Source organism: Amblyomma mixtum, chromosome 1 (genome assembly GCF_055824585.1).
Source record: "Amblyomma mixtum isolate Tamu chromosome 1, ASM5582458v1, whole genome shotgun sequence".
Taxonomy (NCBI): Eukaryota; Metazoa; Arthropoda; class Arachnida; order Ixodida; family Ixodidae; genus Amblyomma; species Amblyomma mixtum.
Window position 1 is genome coordinate 133,066,982 of NC_143012.1, and position 17,391 is coordinate 133,084,372.

Here is a 17,391-nt window from a genome sequence, read left to right on the forward strand (position 1 = left end):
CACTGACTGTGCCTCTGAAACAAAATTCGGAGGATAGCCAGCGCCTGTGGGCGTCCTTTCCTGTTCCTGTGCCTTGCGCTGCATATCTACCAACCAACTAGCTCGTCCACTCACTGTGGTCACTGCGGTTGGAAATAACAACATCGAAATGGCAGAAATGCTGGGTAAATACAGCAGCGATGATGGTATAATTGTCTGATTTCGAAGTATCATAAAAATTTAATTCATAATATGTGGCAAAACCTATGTGAAGAAAAATGGTGGATGACATGCTGCCTAGTTCTTTGTTTTGTGAAATGTTTACCTCTATTGCTATATGGCTGAAGGGGAGAAGAGGGTCTGAGAAATAAATTTTTATTTATGAAGTCACAACTATGAAATCTTCAGGGAACATGCATTTTTGCATGCTGATTCCAAATATGCGATTTAATTTTATGTACAACAAGCCCTTGTGCACTTATGCGATATGTTAGGTAACTTTTGCCGAGGGTTCTAAAGAAACTCTACTGCAGGGAACTTGTTAGACTGCATGCCATTGGTTTCTCTTGGAATCAAGCTATGCAATAAGGGTAAAATTATCATCCTTCCTGTTATAGAAGGTGGGTTGTAGGATTTTGAATTCGTCAGTTCCTTCCCATTTGTGAAGTGGCAAATTCAAAACCCTGTAACTCAACTTCTATGATAGCTTTGCCCTTATTGCACAGTTTGATGTCAAGAGAGGCCAATGGCATACATCCTAGCAAGCTTTCTGCAGCAAAATTTATTGAAAGCTCTCACCAAAAACCTACATAATATATTGTATAAGTGCACAAGGACTTCATTTGCATAAAATTAAACTACTTATTTGGAATAAGCATGCAAATATAGATGCTTCTTGAAGATCCCATTATTGTGACACTTCATTAACAAAAATTTTTTTTCTCAGACCAGCTTCCCCCCTTAAAAAGCTATCCCATTTACGACACGACTTCACCTGAAACGAAGGCAGCACCGCTAGGAGCAGCCCACTGTCAGCAGTACAAAGTGGGGGTTTCGGACCACGGGTGGATGACTGAGCACGTACCGGCAGCTGCCGCCACAATGGTGCGCTCCTTGCGTGCAAAGGACTCCGCCTTGGAGCGCTGCTCCGCCAGGGCCAGCTCCTCCAGTTCTTTCTGCAGGGGAGAAGAGGAGGACACCTCCCTCAAGCCGGCCGGATGGCCCCCCCCCCCCACAAGCCCAGTCCATGCCATCACCTCCGTTCACACCAGCACAAGAAATACCTGCTGGCTCTCACTGCTGCCCCTCAATTGCTCCATTACAGTCCAGAGAGGGTGCACAACTTTTTTCATTCATCCAAATGTTCACTGAAAACATAGCCTCCTGCTGTCATCATCACCATAATCAGCCTGACTACAACCACTGCAGGGCAAGGGCCTCTCCCATGTCTCTCCAATTAACCCTGTCCTCTACCAGTTGCAGCCACCGTATCCCCGCAAATTTCTTAATCTCATCCGCCCACCTAACTTTCTGCTGCCCCCTGCTACGCTTGCCTTCTTTTGGAATCCACTCCGTTACCCTTAAAGGGAAACTGCATAGGTTTTAGAAATCAACGAGCTTAAGAGGGTCGAATGTGTGAAACCTGCAGGTAAAGCATGCGAAGTCTTTTTGGGCTAACACTTGAAATAGTGAAGTAATCGCCGATTAAAATCCGGACGCCATTCCAGCTTCTCCGCAGCGCACAACGCCAAGTGGGGGGCGCATGATGACGTCATCGAAGGTATGGGTACATCTCCAACGCACAAACGCGTGCTTTGAAGGAAAAAAACCAACGCCACCGAAGGCGAACCCTGTCGAGAGTTGTTTGGCAGCGTCTAACGCGTCAGGGCAGGGTGTGGCTGACGACAGCGGTAATTTGAAATCATACCTTCCATGACGTCACGCTGAGTTTCCCTGCACTTCTCCGGTGCATTGAGGAGAAGCGCAAAATTCAATCGTCGATTACGTCACTATTTTAAATGCTAGTGAAAAAACACTTGGCATGCTTTACCTGCAGCCTATAAAGATCTGTATCCTTGAATGTCGCGAAATTCTCAAAAAAGTGCTGCAGTTGCCCTTTAAGGACCAGCGGTTATCTTGCCTTCGCATTACATGCCCTGCCCAAGCCCACTTCTTCCTCTTGATTTCAACTAAGATGTTATTAACTCGCGTTTGTTCCCTCATCCACTCCGCCCTCTTCCGATCTCTTAACCTTACACCTATCATTTTTCTCTCCATAGCTCGCTGCGTTGTCCTCAACTTAAGCTGAACCCTCTTTGTTAGCCTCCACGTTTCTGCCCCATGGGTGAGTACCGGTAAGATACAGCTGTTGTGTACTTTTCTCTTGAGGGATATTGGTAAACTGCCATTCATCATCTGAGAGAAGCTGCCATATGTGCTCCACCCCATTCTTATTCTTCTAGTTATTTCCCACTGATGATCCGGATCAGCTGTGACTACCTGCCCTAAATAGACATATTTCTTTACTACTTCCAGCACCTCGCTACCAATTGTATACTGCTGTTTCCTTCCGAGACTGTTGAACATTACTTTGGCTTTCTGCATGTTAATTTTTAGCCCCACCGTTCTGCTCTGCGTGTCTAATTCATTGATCTTGCTTTGCACTTCATGTCCTGAGTGACTTAGCAAAGCAATATCATCAGCAAATCGCATTTTACTTAGGTATTCTCCGATAATAGGTACAGTACAACCTCGTTAATTCGAAGTCATCGGGACCGCGAGAAATCGTCGAATTAAGCGGGTTTTCGAATTAACCGAACACACCAAGAAATAAGACTTAGGCAAAAAAATTTGTTGCAGGAACGTGTTACCTTTATTCGGCATATTTTGAATTACCACTGAAAGTAATCAGAGATGCTGGTTTGGCGCGTCCGGTAGTTTGCGGCTCCTAAGGTCATGCTCTCGAGTTGGTCAAATAGACGAAACATCTCTGAACTTCCACCGTGGCACTGAACAAAACTGCGGATAACGTTCAGCGATCCGATAACTTCACCAAGAGCAGGTGCTCGGGGAGGCTCGTCGATGTCGTCGTCGCTATCATCGCGCATGTTCGTACCAGCAGTGATCTCACTCTCCAAGTCAGAGTAGCCAGTCTGCTCTTCGCTCTCAAAGTTGATATACTCGGCGAAGCCGACTGCGTTGGACTCATCCTCTGCGCAGAGCGCATTGATGCGGTCGCAATACTCTGCTCCTTCTTCGTCAAGAGTAGTAGTACATGTGTGGTCTGCATCGGCATCAACAGTGCTTTCACTGGAAAAACCATGCCTTTTGGCCAACTCGGTCTTCGAACAAGCGCTCTTGCCTGCTTCCTGGATCAAGCAGAACTTCTGCTGCAGCGTTAAAGTCTTGTACTTTGGCATTTCTTCACTGCTACGGTCACAAAGCTAGCACTTCTGTACAGTCCCGCCCAAAAAAACGGCACAGTAGCCGACCCCTAACCACAGCGCACAACACAAAGAAATGGCGCAGGCGAGACCTGCGCGGCGGTGGTGGCGGCGTACTTGCAGCGTCGGAGGCACAGGGGAAGAGTGGGTGAAGCACACCAAGGGACGGAATGGGGGCGAGGTCACGTGATAAAAACCGGTATGCCCGCCGTGTTGCAATGAAGCACGTCTTCTCCTCTGCAGGCGCGTGTTTCGGCGGTGCGCGAGGCGCACTGTGGACCGATTTTTGTGCAGAGAGTGCTCCGGCTGGGGCGCTTCGCCTATAAGTCATCACCATTACTATGTGGCTTTGCCTCGCGGCTCCGTAGGGCCGTCGTTTCGCCGGGTTTGCGGCGAAACATGGATCAGGCATTGCCGCATAGCAGTCCAAATTTTCGAATTAACCGGGCTGGCGCAGGCCGCCTGTTCGAATTATCCGGCCAAATTTACATTGGAAAATACGGGACCGCAGAAAACCTTCGAATTATCCGGGATTTCGAATTAACCGAGTTCGAATTATCAAGGTTGTACTGTATTCTGTAGTCCGATACTAATCACAGCAAGTGCCTGCACCATGCTTCAATCAATCATGCCACACATCACCACTTGCTGAGTGGACTGATGCCATTCTCCAGTCAGCATTAACCACCTGCACACCAATGAACTGTGAGCAACCATCATTTAACCCCTAAAAACTTACACCCACAAAGAGTGTTGCAATCAAAACACCAGGCCACAAACCTGCCATATGTGTGGTGAATTACGGCACCAGTGTTCAGCAATTTGTGATTTGTTTGCCAGTTCAGGACATTTTCCAGCAACCTTTGGACTGCAGCCAGCAGTTTTTTGCCTACTCACATGTATGGCAACAATTGGCACTATATACTTAGAGTACAAAAAAAAAATGGCGAATGATTTAGCGAGTTAAACTAAATGCAACGAAGCCACACTACCACAACTGCACCTTCATTGGCACACCACACCGGCTGCAGCCCACAGTCCGCCCAACCTGTGGCCAGAACTGGCATGACGCAGTTTCCCAGCTTCCCACTGAGCTACCATCTTGGGAGGGTAACACTCGGCTGCTGTCAAACTGGTGTCCACCTGTCATCATCCTCACCTCAAGGTCTGTTCGATTCAGAACTGGTTCTCTGCACTAATTCTGAAGAAGTTCTCTTGGTTCGGGTTCGAACCCCGGACCAGGACGAATTTTTCTTTAACTACCAAGTTTCTGAGAAAGCTGTACAGCTTCCCTTTGTAGCCGTATGGCTGCGCTCGGGTGGATGCCAATGAGCAATTACTCCCTTATTACAAATCTACTCCACCTTGGGGGATTCCCCTAAACATTTTTGGTCAATCAAGAACATCATGGCTCTAAATTTCGGAAAGTGTGAAATGCTCAGACATCTTCTCCTCATGAGCAGGTTTTTACTCCAAAATGCACAGCCAGCCTTAGGCAGGAGTGGGGTACAGACATATTGATAAAATTGACAAGTGCATTGCAACAGACGTAGCTAGCGAACAGAGTAAAAACCAGAACATAAACATAAAATCGATTACAAAGGCAGAGAACATGTAATAACATCGAACTTGGCAGCAAACCAAGGCATCGGACTTGGCACGAAACAGGGATACACAAGAGCCCTATGCTTCATTCAGAGCTTGCACAAATAAATTTGCCGATTCGCAATTGACAACGTCAGCGGGTAAACCATTCCACTTTAAAAACATCTGTTTTACATGAATAAGCGGCAACTTTTTTAGCATGGAGTTGAGTTGCCGGGTTGCGGCTCAGGGACCCATCGTGCACGCACCCCGAAGCCGATAGCCTGGCCCCCTTGGTTTTGTGTGTGTTAATTGTTTGTCAGGGCTCCTTGAGCAGCCGCCATCCCGGCGCCGCCGAAATGGGTTTGTTTTGAGACAAACGCAGCAGATGTCGGTGACGACGGTTAACCGGCAAGGAGGAGGCCCGGCCTTGTAAGGCCGCGTTCGGGCCACAAGACGCGGCCGATGCGCGGACCCCTGGGGCTTCGAGAGGGGGTCGCGTGCAAATTTATTGCTTTTGACTGCAGAGCGCGTGACGGACGGGATGCCCCAAAGACGAGCGACGAAGGGGGAGAGTGCGGCCGGGACAGTGCGCGCGGTTCGAGCTGAGTGTTTGCCTTCCCTGTGCCGCCGCTGGTGTTTTGTGTGTTTGTTTGTGCCTTGTGCTGTAACCAAGCGGAAATGCGTAACGTCTTCTTGGAATTCGCGCGGTGCTCGCGAAAACAACGACCCCGTGAGCACTGGCTTGCTATTGGCTCCTTCAGTTTGAACAAAATTGTCCTGATTGGCTCTGACAAGCGCATTTCCTATTGGTTACAAAAATGGTCCCCAGAATGCGGGGAAAGTGCATTTAAGGACGAGTTTTTGGCGCGAAAAGGGGGAATTTGGAGAGACCGGCCGGGGGGGAGTTGGAGATCGGAGCTCGAGGGAGTCCGGAGAGACCGGCCGGCACCACAGCGGAGACCGAGCGAGGTCTGAGAGGGGTTTCGGAGAGGAGTCGCTGGTGAGCGCTCGTGCAATAAACTACATAGTCCCGAAGAAGTGTCCTGTCTGTTCCGCAACGTGTCGCCGGATCACCGAACCATTAGAAGGCTACAAGATCAACACCATCGATCATCATAAAAATTAACTCATGGTTTTTAGTACGGTTTTTAGTATAGTACTTCTGAAGCAGCCATGAAATCCCGGAAATTGATTAATTTTATCTGACGCTTTCATAACTCTCGCATGACTCGCTTTCTCACATAACTCGTAATAAACACACTCGATATGTCAAAGAATTCCATGCTACTAAAGATTGCTTTAAGTATTTCTTCTTTCTGCTGACCGCACATGACTGGAATCGGCTACCATCAGGTAGCCGATTCTCTGTGGAATCTCATGATGAGTGTTCGTCTCTGCTTTATGATCATTTGTGTAGCACTTAGCAAGCATATTTTGTTACAGGTTTGTTTGTTTGTACCAGTTTCTCTTGCTATTTCTGTCACTAGGCATGTAATGTTTCCACTCCTACCTTAGTGCTGGAAAGACTCGTAGTATGTAATAAATAAATAAATAAATAAATAAATAAATACCTGGGCGCTACAGGGATACCAGTGGCAGCGAGAGGCTCTTTTTCTGGAAGCCACATCTTATTTTGGAGAGGATAAGGAGAGGATATAGCACCTTCTATGTGCAAGAAACACAGAGGTGCCACGGCTTACCACCATCGAGCCCAGCAAAAGTGAGCTGAGGCATTACGCTGCACAGTGGTGCCCCGTCGTGCTACTGGGGAAAAATGTCTGCACGACTGTTGCCCCAAATTTTAATGCAATTGCAAAAACCACCAGGTCTCCCCGTAATGAAATTCCCTGACTGGTGGTCATGTGTCATCAGCACGGCAAGATTTGAACATCTGAGGACTAGAATGTTCGAGTAGTTTCTTCCACTGGATTGCCAAACGGCATTATACTAACCAAACCAAATTTTACACCTTAATCCACCCACTAATCTCCACTAATCCACCTTAATCCATTTTTCAGGGGTGAGCCAGGGGTTGAAAGAAAAATGAGAGGTGTAACGCTAAGAGATCGGAAGTGGGCGGAGTGGGTGAGGGAACAAACACGGGATAATGACATCCCAGTTGAAATCAAGAGGAAGAAGTGGGCTGGGGCAGGGCATGTAATGCGAAGGCAAGATAACCGCTGCTCCTTCTCTTGGAATCCACTCCTAACGGAGTGGATTCCAAGAGAAGGAGCAGTGGTTATCTTGCGTTCGCATTACATGCCCTGGGGCGGATTCAAAGAGAAGGCAAGCGTAGCAGGGGACGGCAGAAGGTTAGGTGGGCGGATGAGGTTAAGAGGTTTGCGGGGATACGGTGGCCACAACTGGCAAAGAACAGGGGGAGAGACATGGGAGAGTCCTTTGCCCTGCATTGGGCGCAGTCAGGATGATGGTGATGATGATGAGCCCACTAGCAACATTTTGGGGGTCCTATGCGACATTTGGAAGTGGGACCCCACTTCCTCCTCTCCCCCTCACCGCCTCCTTCTTTCGCTGGGCCTCGTACTCCCGGAGCAGGCGCGCATTCTCCGCCTTGTGCCGCACAATGTACTCCAGGATGCACTCCTTGTCGTACAGGTAGCCGTCGGGCCTGGGGTGGGGGAGGGAGAATGCAACGTCAGGGCACCAACAATTGTGGCTTTCCACCGCTCCCAAAACAAACATTCCACACTTTTCCCCATCATACACCCAGACCATGCAACCAAAAAGATATTTCCACAAAGCATCTAGCTCCGCAGTGGCACGTGTCTGTGCAAAAAAACAAACAAACTTGAGGGTCAATTCAGCTGCTGGGAAAAAAACAGTGCTGAGACGACGGACAAAGAAAGAAGAAGACAACAGGACCGGCACTATCAACTGAAAGTTTATTTGAAACAACACGCAAAATATACTCCTCCGACAACCAAGAGCGCATGGCAACACCAAAAGCTATAGTGATACATCAATCACCTGGATCAAGATACTTTAGTTCACAGTCATGAACTGTTACAGAGGGGTTTCTCACGCACGAGTCACTGTTTTTGTGGATATGAAACGCTTCACTGATTTCCCTTGTTAGTTTATCTTTGGGCTTGTACAGGACCCTAGTTTCATTAAAGATGGGCCAAACTAGGATCCTGTACAGGCCCAAAGATAAACTACCAAGGGAAATCACTGAAGCGTTCCATATCCACAATAACAGTGACTCGTGCGTGAGCCCCCCCTCTGTAACAGTTCATTCATGACTGTGAACTAAAGTATCTTGATCCAGGTGATTGATGTATCCTTTAGGGGTTGCCATGAGCTCTTGGTTGTTGAAGGAGTATATTTTGCGTGTTGTTTCTAATAAACTTTCAGTTGATAGCGCCGGTCCTGTTGTCCTCTTCTTTCTTTGCCCCTCATCTCAGCGCTGTTTTTTTTCCCAGCAGTATGTACCAACTAGCTCAACTCTCCGTTTTATTCAATTCAGCTTCGCATTTAAAATCAGAATGCGAATCAGGTCCTGTCTGCATCACCCACTCCAAAACCTAATACAGTACACTCATAATTAATTACTCATGTGCGAATCAGTACGTGTCTCCAACACACTTCACCAAGTCAAAGATCATAACGCATCCATTAAGTCCATCTTCATCCAGCTTGACCCAATAAGCCTTCGTGGCCTATGGATAGCATCCCCATCTCACCATCTGGAGGCCCTGGGTTCGATTCCCATCCAAATTAACCCAATTTTCTCTTCAGCTCAATTTCTTAAGTTCCTTGCTTCCACTGGGATATTTCTCTCATGACGCTGCTGGATCTTCTGCGACAAGGCAGCCTGCAGCGTTAAGATGCCCATGCACTCCACCGGCCCAACTGCAGCCCACGACGGGATGCCTGGCTTCCACACAGGCCAGTGCTTCTGGGCTCAATGCAAGTGCCCTGTAAGAATATCTCCTTCACGCACAGCGTCCACACTCACGCACGCGACTTGGACACCATCAAAGCTCACCTACAGGCAACTCGCAATCAGGTTTGCTGCGACCCGTGTTGCCACCTGGTGGACATCAGTATCAACACTGAGTCGGCCAACATTGGCCACTGCCTTTTTTTGGCTTAGAAACTAAGCATTTACATCGAACTGGACTTGACTGCCAAATGTTAATTAGTCTCGATGGGCTCCTGTGGCATTTCAACTGTCACAAATCTGAAGCAGTACTGTTGCGTAACAAACAGCCCCACCACAGTCCTGTAGGCAGTGCTGCCAACCTCCAAAGCCGCTTCACCCCCAATTTGCAACCAAAAATTCTCTAGATTTCCCTAGATACAAAAAATAGTGTTCAACTGTGAAAAAATGTATACTTCTGCGTAGTTCAGTAGCAAGTTTTATCATGCAGCTACCCTATTACCAGAGGTTTGTAAGCAAATTAGCTGTGAATTTAAAATGAGGGATCTAAAATGAAGAACTTCTAAATGAAGCTACAAGATAAACCGTAGTGCTCTTTGGAAATTACAAATGAAAGGCTCTACATCGTGTCCGTGTTTTTTTTTTCTTCACTGTACGCAAGATATTAGTAAACATGCATCGGCATGTGGAAATAGCTCAATTTTTTCCCCTCCTGTTGTGTCAGTTTAGACTTCAGCCGAAGGATACCACGTACAGAATACCTGGAGGTCACTTGAGGAGTGTACGGAAACTGTGATATAAAAGCTGCTTGTTCATTTTCTGCAATTGGTCTAGAGGGTGGCTGACGTAATTTAATGTCTCAAAGACACCCAGGCTATGAAGGATGAAATAGTGAAGGGCTCCGGAAATTTCGACCACCTGAGTCTTTAACGTCCACTCACATCGTACAGTACACGGGCCTCTAGAAATTAGCCTCCATCGAAATTTGACTGCTGATGCCGGGATCGAAGCCTCGTTTTTCAGGTCAGCAGCCGAGCACCATAATCGCTGAGCCACCGCGGCGCCGGAACTGGGTAATGTTCCCCTAGTTAGACTTGCTAAGATTTTCAACACAGCGCTCCTTTATAAAAGAAATGGCGCCCTTGTTCTTTCCTAGTTATCAAAAAAAAACATGCAGATATGCTTACTAAATAGGAATTACACGTCATGCAGCGAGCTCCAAATACATTGTGAGGAAGGGGCGTGCGTGTTGAGGGAAGGCGGTGGCGTGCCAGATCACAGCAGCGGGTGCCACTGGCCACGTCAGGGACCATACACATCCGCATACGTCCGTGTAAAGGCTGGTTCACATGCATGCAAGCGACTGAAAATTGAGCAGTGCAGTGCGGCGAAAAATTTGTGACTTGTTGGAACATCGCCGCTCTGACTGCTAGAACCGTCGCGATCGCTCTAAACAGCCTTTGTGCCGCAGCAACAAAGCATTTTTACTTGCACGTGAAACAGGCTTTACTCGAGCGTGCAGTGGTGTTGTGCGAGCCTCCGTCAGTTGTAGAGAAAAAACAGCGAAAAACTTGTACTGTCTTCCCAATTTGAGAGAGAAAAAAAGAGCTCTTCGAGCAAATGAAATTTCTCTAGACTATACAAAAAATCCCTTTTCCTCTAAACAACATCCAAATTCTCTAGGTTTAGGGAAAAATGCCTAGGGTTGGCAGCACTGCCTATAGGAGACCAAGGCGACAAAAGACCGCTTCCTGTCAAGACCTTTGCCAGGCAGCACTTAAGCATTCACCCTTGCACAGACTTGCAGCAATGGCTGGGATGGCACAATGTCCAGTGATGATGCAGGGATCTGTGCTGGAACACTCCACATGCAAGCTAGAGAATATATTTCCCTGATAGCGTTGGAACAGACAGAAAGGCACTTTTCTGGATGTGCATTGTGGGAAATGCAAATCCTATATATGAAGCATGCATCACCAAGAATGGTTTCAAACTCACCCGCGAAATCATTGAGGCAGAAGTCATAGATTGACACATGCATCGCTGTCTGGCTATATCGCAAAGAATTACAATATCTTAAGAAACCCCTAAAAAGAATGTCTCCTGTGCCAGCATAATGCATGGCCACTTCGTGTATATTTACCACCTCGCAGTTCACTATTAAACTGTTGGAATTTAGCACCCAAGGTGCATTTTTTCACGTTCTTGCATGCTATTGCGCTATTCTGTATGCCAGGTGCTACAGAGGCTCGTGTTCTGTGCCATGTCAGTGCACGTTAAAGAACCCCAGGTGGTCGAAATTTCCAGAGCCCTCCACTACGGCGTCTCTCATAGCCTTAGTCGCTTTGGGACGTCAAACCTCCATAAACCAAACCAAAGCAACAAACCCCAACTTTATTTCACTTTTCATCTGAGTGACTTTCATCAAATGACACTTAAAAAAAAAAAACTGTCTCCTAAGTTGAAGATAGCAGGGTCGAAAGTGGAATGGCCAGCTATTATTTTCTCAGAAGTTCGCATCTCAGGCCTCAGAGAGGAACAAGCTATAGCGAGCACTGATGCAATTAATACAAAGCTCTTTGAAAAAACGCTGTTCTTTCAAAAAATTTTATGCTAAATGGCCTCATAGCCTGTTTCCAAAAGCACCATAATCCATGATTGCAAAAGTGGGGAGGGTCGCTGCAGTCCACAGGTCGGGTAACGAAGATGCACCATTTTATTACCACTTCATCTCAGTAATGATCATATCTTGCAAACTCAAGCAAACTGCCATTTAATGTTTAATGATACAGTTTCTAAGCTAAAACAATCCTCCATTTATCGCCACATAGATTTCTTGAAGGATGCTCTTGCGAATTAACTATTTTAATTCATGACCTACATATCAACCTCGATGGTAGCCTCCAAACTGATGCAATTTTCCACTACTGTGCACACGCATCCAACAAGGTAGCCAATAACAGCTAATCTGTGAGACTTTCCCTTCCGTCCTGACAAACTAACAATGATAGTTCTTGCCTCATCGCTCCCAATCAGTCATCACTATTAAACTAACATTTTACTACTTTCTCTAGGTGTTCCTCAAGGATCTGTCCTTGGGATGCTTCTGTTTTTAATTTACATCAGTGGCCCAACTCAGAAATCCGACTGCCATGCTTGCCTGTTTCCTGTGGTATGTGCAAAACAGTCACCAACACATCTAGGCAACAGTCCCTACCAGATGACCTAAATCGCACATAACACTGGTGCAATGACTGCCCATGCATGCAAAGATACCTTCACACCATCAACGTAATCTCCTCCTGTTCCACGACACAGTCACACACGTGTCATGATCTCATATAGAATACTAATGGTGCCAGCATCCACCAACAAAATGGCAGACCTTTTAAAGTGCCCCTCAATATGTGAAGCTGCTCGCGCACGTGCCACTAGTTGAGACCAGAATACCTAACTCACATCTGGTCCCCGCACCAAGCATACTTCGACAACACATTTGCAGCAATCCAAAAGGGAGCAACAGGGGATGGCAAGGTCGTTCCGCGTCGCATTTCTTTTACAATGCGCAGCCAGATGGCCATCTGTGGCAATGTTGCAGACCCTTTTATCTATTTGTAGACGACCCCCGCCCCTGCAGAGCACATAGGGACCTTTGTGTCTAATTGGGCACTCCGGTTTCCCCGTTTGCATGGGGCAGCTGTTTGTGCACAGACTCAAAAACTTTATTGGCGCCGTAAACAACGCCCACCTTTCTTAGATTGTGAGAAACCTTAAAGCCGGTAGGGAATCAGAGCTGCCCCTGTTCTTTCTTGCCTTTTTCTTCCTTCTTTCTCTGTTTGTCACTCATGCGTGACGCAACTTCCTTTGTGCTGTGCTGGCTTTGAGCGACTGAAACAAATAACATGTCGATGGTAGCCCTGCTTACTGACACTTCCAACCGTGGCGTGACCGCATGACTCACACAGAGCGCGCCTGACACGAAGGAAAGGACAGTGCCCCTCTTGGCCAGTGTGCAGAGCTATAGGGCAAAGGAGGCTTGTTGGCTCATACAACTAACAAGTGGGGCCAGGGTTAAAATGCAGCCGCAAATCTAAAAACCTGATGCTATCTTGCGCGGGCAATTCAGAGGGAAAAATAAGAGGCCGAAAGCATGCATTAAAAGAGTCTAAAAATATGCAAAACAAAAGGGTCGGTAAAATCAGCTTTATCTAAAACAATTAAAAAGTCATCAACATGCCGAAAAATGTTATAAATCCTAAGATCACCTAGCCGCTTAAAAAAAGCCTTGTCAAACTGAGCTAAAAGCAACACTTAAAAATGGGTGCAGTACACGACCCTATGCAAACACCCTGCTTTTGCAGGTGAATGTTGTCGAAGGCCACAAAAGTAGACATCAAATACAATAATAAAAGCTCTAAAAAACCAGGTGTACTCATACCAAATGTGTTCCGAAAATGGTCGGCATGCACCACACTTGTCAACTGCAGCCTCGAGGCAGGACAGCAAACCTGCCTTCATGAGACAATCCTTGATATCCAGAGACAAAGCTGTGATATTTTTGTGGTCACTTGCTCTGATGAAGTCAATCACGGCAACAGAATCTTTAGTCAAAAACGAATCGACCACGTTAATCAATTTCAGGTTTACTTGCAAGAATTCAGTGACGCACTTCCACCACGCACCTGACTCTGAAACAATCATGCATAAGGGACATTCTATTTTTAGATTAGTGGCTTAGAGCCACCAAGCCTCCTTTGCCCTACAGCTCTGCACACTGGCCAAGAGCGGCACTGTCCTTTCCTTCGTGTCAGGCTCTCTCTGTAAGTCATGCCATCACACCATGGTTGGAAGTTTTGTTTCGTTTAGTTTTGGTTTATTGGGGTTTAACGTCCCGAAGCAACTCAGGCTATGAGGGACGCCGTAGTGAAGGGCTCCGGAAATTTCGACCACCTGGGGTTCTTTAACGTGCGCTGTCATCTCACAGCACACGGGCGTCTAGAATGTCACCTTCATCGAAATTCAGCCGCCGCGGCCGGGATCGAACCCGCGTCTTTCGGGTCAGCAGCCGAGCGCCGTAACCACTGAGCCACCGCGGCAGGGCCATGATTGGAAGTGTCAGTAAGCAGGGCTACCATCGACATGTTATTTGTTTCAGTCGCTCAAAGCCAGCACAGCACAAAGGAAGTTGCGTCACGCATGAGTGACAAACAGAGAAACAAGGAAGAAAAAGGCAAGAAAGAACAGGGGCAGCTCTGATTCCCTACCGGCTTTAAGGTTTCTCACAATCTAAGAAAGGTGGGCGTTGTTTACGGCGCCAATAAAGTTTTTGAGTCTGTGCACAAACAGCTGCCCCATGCAAACGCGGAAACCGGAGTGCCCAATTAAACACAAAGATCCCTATGTGCCCTGCAGAGGCGGGGGTCGTCTACAAATAGATAAAAGGGTCTGCAACATTGCCACAGATGGCCATCTGGCTGTGCACTGAAAAAAATGTGATACAGAACCATTTTGCCATCCCCTGTTCGATCATGTACCCAGTGTATAATTGTATAATTGTATTAAGGAATACTTTGAGATGTGTCTGAACACACGTTTTGAAGGCCAGAGTTAGCTATCTTCCGTCTTCTGTTTCTCACTCGATGTGAGTCCGCATATGAATGCTGATTTCTTGTCTTTTAAGCCTGATTGGCGGCTTCTGTATTATTGTGTTGTTAACTTGCATCTTTGTTGTCTATAAATCCACTCCAGTAACAGTCCCAAGCAGGGACTAATGGTATGTTCAAATAAATAAATAAATAAGACGATCACTATACATCGACACCACAATGATCTGACAACGGAAGTCGTGGAAGCTTTGGAGATAACTCAGACTGGGGATAAATGTGTCAGTATGCTGTCTGTGGCACTATCAAGGAAAGAAATTGATAACTTGGCATAGCACGTGACTTGACTGTTTGTGTTGTTTATTTCCTTCCGCTAATTCAGAAGGATGCACATGCTCCTTTCCGCAATAAACGCTGTGTTCAATGTCAGCGCTTGTCCAGTCTAGTCGTTGTCGCCGTGTTTTTGTTCCTGCGCTATGTTTCTTTAATTACGATGTATTACCAACATGTCCAAGCCTATTCACTTTTGAAGACCACAAATCTACCTCTTCTACGTCACTGTCACCTCGAACTGCTAGCAACTGGGACAGTCCAAGAACTTGCAGCCATCAGCTCCCCATTATGCTCTTTCACAACGAAAATGATTGTGTGTTAATCTTATTCCCATTTTCATGTGCCCAACCACTGATGTAACACACACACAATGTCTTTAAGGTTCCTAAAAAGGCCCCAAGAGATGAATCACGAGGAGAATCAATTTACCTTCCCTGCGAAAAAGACGCAGAAAACCAGTCAGCGTGAGAGGTAAAGTTAAGTTGAAATGAGCTTTTCTCCAGCGCTGGTTCAAATTCTGAGTGCCCAGTCCTCATGGTGTTGGACCACTCTGTGATAACCTGGCTAGGTGGTTCTTTGCTTATAGAATTTTTTTTTGTGCGTGCATGCGCACGTGCGTGTGCGCGCGTGCGTGTGGGCGTGTGTGTGTGTGTGTGTGTGTGTGTGTGTTTGGTTTGGTTTATGGGGTTTAACGTCCCAATGCGACTAAGGCTATGAGAGACGCCGTAGTGGAGGGCTCCAGAAATTTCGACCACCTGGGGTTCTTTAACGTGCACTGACATCGCACAGTACACGGGCCTCAAGAATTTCTCCGCCAAAGAAATTCTAGCCGCCGCGGCCGGGATCGAACCCGCGTCTTTTGGGTCAGCAGCCGAGCACCATAGCCACTGAGCGTGCGCGTGCGCGTGCGCGTGCGCGTGCGCGTGCGCGTGTGTGTGTGTGTGTGTGTGTGTGTGTGTGTGTGTGTGTGTGTGTGTGTGTGCGTGCGTGCGTGCGTGCGCGCGCGCACTTCTGCAAGGATGCGCCAAGATGAGCGTAACAAAAAATGCCAGTGTGCTCTGTAAGCCGATGCTCTCTTATTCTTCCCCCCACCGTGGTGGCTCAGTGGTTACGGCGCTCGGCTGCTGACCCAAACAAAATACGCGGGTTCGATCCCGGCCGCGGCGGCCGAATTTCGATGAAGGCGAAATTCTAGAGGCCCGAGTACTGTGCGATGTCAGTGCACGTTAAAGAAACCCAGGTGGTCGAAATTTCCGGAGCCCTTCACTACAGCGTCCCTCATAGCCTGAGTCGCTTTGGTTTGGTTTGGTTTATGGGGTTTAACGTCCCAAAGCGACTGAGGCTATGAGAGACGCCGTAGTGGAGGGCTCCGGAAATTTCGACCACCTGGGGTTCTTTAACGTGCACTGACATCGCACAGTACACGGGCCTCTAGAATTTCTCCTCCAAAGAAATTCCAGCCGCCGCGGCCGGGATCGAACCCGCGTCTTTCGGGTTAGCAGCCGAGCACCATAACCGCTAAGCCACCGCGGCGGCCTGAGTCGCTTTGGGACGTTAAACCCCGATAGACCAAACCAATCTTACTCTTCCTTTCTGCCTGCTTCTGTGCGTAGGCATCAATCTTTCGCCACTACGGCACCTCTTTATTTCGTTCTTTCACTCCCTTCGCTCACGGCGCGGTTCGGGTGTCCACCGAGATACGCGAGACAGATACGGCGTCATTTCCTTTCCTCAAAGCCAATTTTCACAAGCAGTGACATTCGGGTGCGTGACTCACGTGACGACCGGGTTGCGGCAGGGCTGCAGCGACAGGCAGCAGCAGTCGAAGTCCTTGACGGCATCTTTGCCCAGGCGCATCTTCTGGGTGCCATAGCCGCACGCTTGGGTGTCCTTCTGCTTCTCGTGGTACGTGTAAACCGCACCCGCGGTGCAGTTGCGGGCGTGACGCGTCATCGCGACGACCGTCACAAGGATCGAACGATAAGTGCGTGCCTGGGCGACAATCAACAAGACCTACAAGTCGGCTGTTACTGACGGCTCAACCCTGTCTTACCACCCAGCTCCCAGCATTTGTTTACCGAGTGTGCTCGTATTGACTGCGAGTGTGCTCGTGTTGACTGCGAGTGTCTTGAACAAAGCCGGGAGGTCTTCTGAGTACGCAAAAAGTTCACTTCACACATCACAAGCATCGTACACCATAAAGTTTCTTAATATAACATTTATAAATTTGTTCTCCCGATGTTCATGTAATTCAGCACACCGGGGATATTGGAGGAAGGAAAAAATTAGGAGAGGCCCTTTCCACACAACACCCTGGGAGAAAAGTGCGAAGGAAATCACTTTTATCATGGAGGAAATTTTCCTTCCTCCAAGTTGGTTATCATGGAGGAAAAAAAACTGAGGAGGGAGCGTCCGGCGACAACCTTGAAGCCTCGTCTTAACAAAAAAAAAGAGAGTGTGTCCCCCCGTGATCGCACCACGTGATAGCGTGCGGTAAAGTCTAGCCCCGCTGCGCGCGCGCATGCGCCGATTAGCGCGGCAG

General features: G+C 47.7%; 1 protein-coding gene across 1 annotated transcript in view; it reads right to left on the bottom strand.

Annotated features, from left to right (window-relative positions):
* The window catches only part of LOC149367632 (nitric oxide synthase-interacting protein), a 63,719-nt gene extending 46,767 nt beyond the window's left edge, over positions 1–16,952 (bottom strand). Inside the window, exons 1-3 of the mRNA XM_089556468.1 lie at positions 16,627–16,952; positions 7,527–7,638; positions 1,064–1,154 (exon numbers count right to left, since the gene is read on the bottom strand). Of these exons, the coding sequence (XP_089412594.1) occupies positions 1,064–1,154; positions 7,527–7,638; positions 16,627–16,802 (379 nt within the window). The 5' untranslated portion in view covers positions 16,803–16,952. The remainder of the gene's footprint in view (positions 1–1,063; positions 1,155–7,526; positions 7,639–16,626) is intronic.
* Positions 16,953–17,391: the final 439 nt, after the last annotated feature.